A 2,500-nucleotide genomic window follows, 5' to 3' on the forward strand; every position below is an offset into this window, starting at 1 on the left:
GAGTGCCAGATGTAGAAGCAGTGTTTTGACTGATGTTTGTCGTGAATATTGAGTGCGCGAAAAAACAGCAAAGCAATGAAGAAAATATCCACAGCAGCACTTGTGTTGACCCTGTTTCTCTTGATAATGAAATCTCTGTCCCCCATAGCATACATCACAGCGGGCTGCTGATTTAGTTTTCAAGCCTGCACTGAAAAGGCCAAAAAAGCCAGAAAAGCCCAACTTTCTCGCAAAAAACAGGAAATGACAAGAAATAACTCCACAAACTTAACTTTACTTATGTTAGGCTTTCCGAAAAAAAAAGGGTTGGAAAAATTCTTAATTTTGGCCTTCAGTTCTTCTTTAAGCTGTGTCCATGGAGCTGATGTCTATTGCAGCTGTTCAATTAGCAGTTAGAGGTGTTTCCCATCTTAAAGTCTCTGTATGCACTCCTCTAGCGTGGCCATTAAATTTACATGTGAGCTACAGTACAGAGAAGTGCTTTACTTTTTGCTATGAAGAAGCTTCTGGCTTGTAAGTCTGAGGGCCAAATCCTAAAGTTTGAAATCATTTACTGTATGTTCATATGGTTAAACCATCAATTTTGATATCCAAATGGCCAGTCTGAGTTCAACGTCTGCCTCTCATCAGATGGAAATCATCAGTCCATTCAAGTATTGTTTACAAATTTCCTCTTTCAATCATATTGGTTCATAAGCTTACCCATCTCATAATATGCTTGATCAGGGTACATTGTTCCCATCTGTGACACCATTGCCTGCTGTACTGCTAGCGGTATTGGTTGAGCTGCAGTACGTTGACGCTGTGACGAGTAACGTTTGGGTTTAGCAGCTGGGGCGGCCTGGCCTGTTGGCCCTGGAGATGAAAAGACAGCTTCTTTCTTTGGCGAAATTTCCTTTGAATTCTTGGCATCAGGTGTTTTGTTAATCGTCTGTCTTTCCACTGAAGATAATCAGATAAAAAGATTAATGTGATTGCCACAAATTAAGTAGGAACACTATGGTAGCTTTCAGCATTAAAGTCCTGATCTCCTAACCTTCACAAATGTTATAACCATGTAATAAAAGGCCCTTTCTGAGATCATGTCTGCCTCCTTTTCAAAGCGAGTCAAAGTGCGAAGCTTTTCTTTTGAAAATTAGTTTACATTCATATGTAAAATATAACTAATTACCATAACAAAAACTTTGCCTTAAAACTCGCTTTGGAGAGGAGGCAGACACATAATCGGAAATGGCTTGTTTGCGCTACACATTGCCTCTCCTCCTTAAAATAAATGATGACTGTAAGCAAAAGTTAGATCAACTTGATGTCATTTACACCACAGCCAAGGTAATGAGAGAGGCACGCCTAACAACACAAACTGCTTTGCTTTCCCATTTTAAATAATTTCTCTAATGCAAAGTAGTTTGTGAAATCAACATTGACTAAGGAAGAGATCCATCTCTTCACCATGTTGTCAGTCAAATGACACCTAATTTTCCTCATCAGAAATTGATAAGATATGTTCATATTGTGTTTGCAAAATGATTACAGTCAAGCTATATGTCACGTGTGACCAGTAGTTTTGAAATTTAAACTGAGCAAAACACTTCTGCGTGCCAGTTTTCAACTTTGCTCTTGAGATTCTGAATTCCTGTGGATATTTTCCTTGATATATTGAAAATAGTTAGCTATGAACTTTCATTTTATTATAAAAATAAAAGGTATTTGAAAAGTGAAAACAATTCCAAGAGTTTGATGAATTATTGTTCAGTTATTTTACATTTTTTGTAGCAACTTTCAGAAAAATCTTCAAGATTCCATTCAAATCCTGGAAGCTCCAAAGGCGAATTGGAATGTTAATTTCAGTCTTGTGGATACTTGTCATGCCTGGCATAGCTTGACTGTAAAAGATTTATCTAAATGAAAAACACTTACAAAAAGGTGCACTATAAATTCCCTCTTACTCTCTGCCCTCCACTGTACCCCTCCTTCCCTCCCTAATTATCAAATTCTGCAATGATGAATTATTGTTCATTATTGTGCACTTTTTGTAGCAACTTTCAGAAAAATCTTCAAGATTCCATTCAAATCCTGGAAGCTCTAAAGGGGAATTGGAATGTTAATTTCAGTCTTGTGGATACTGGTCATGCCTGACATAGCTTGACTGTAAAAGATTTATCTAAATGAAAAACACTTAGAAAAAGGTGCACTGTAACCTCCCTCTTACTCTGTGCCCTCCAATGTACCCCCCCCTCCCTCCCTCCCTTCCTTCCTTCCTCCCTCCCTCCCTCCCTGATTATCAAATTCTGCAATGAACCCATTCTCTTCTCATTCATCTCTGAAAAAAGTGCACTGGTGAAGTGAAACTGAGACTGCCATTTTGTTAGGAGCATCAAATTAATTAAATTTTTATTTTTTGTATTTGATTCCATCAATAGGCCTTTTGCAACTGACGATCACATGGTACAAAATCCGCCATGCTGGAGGGCAAGCTCGTTATTATTCCCTCACTGGGACA

General features: G+C 38.2%; 1 protein-coding gene across 1 annotated transcript in view; it reads right to left on the reverse strand.

Annotated features, from left to right (window-relative positions):
• LOC137985140 (zinc finger CCCH domain-containing protein 13-like) overlaps nucleotides 1-2,500 on the reverse strand; it is a 26,607-nt gene that overhangs the window by 8,396 nt on the left and 15,711 nt on the right. The window contains exon 11 of the mRNA XM_068832637.1: nucleotides 703-942. Within this exon, the coding sequence (XP_068688738.1) occupies nucleotides 703-942 (240 nt within the window). The remainder of the gene's footprint in view (nucleotides 1-702; nucleotides 943-2,500) is intronic.

The sequence above is a fragment of the Montipora foliosa genome, chromosome 14, assembly GCF_036669935.1.
Source record: "Montipora foliosa isolate CH-2021 chromosome 14, ASM3666993v2, whole genome shotgun sequence".
NCBI lineage: Eukaryota > Metazoa > Cnidaria > Anthozoa > Scleractinia > Acroporidae > Montipora > Montipora foliosa.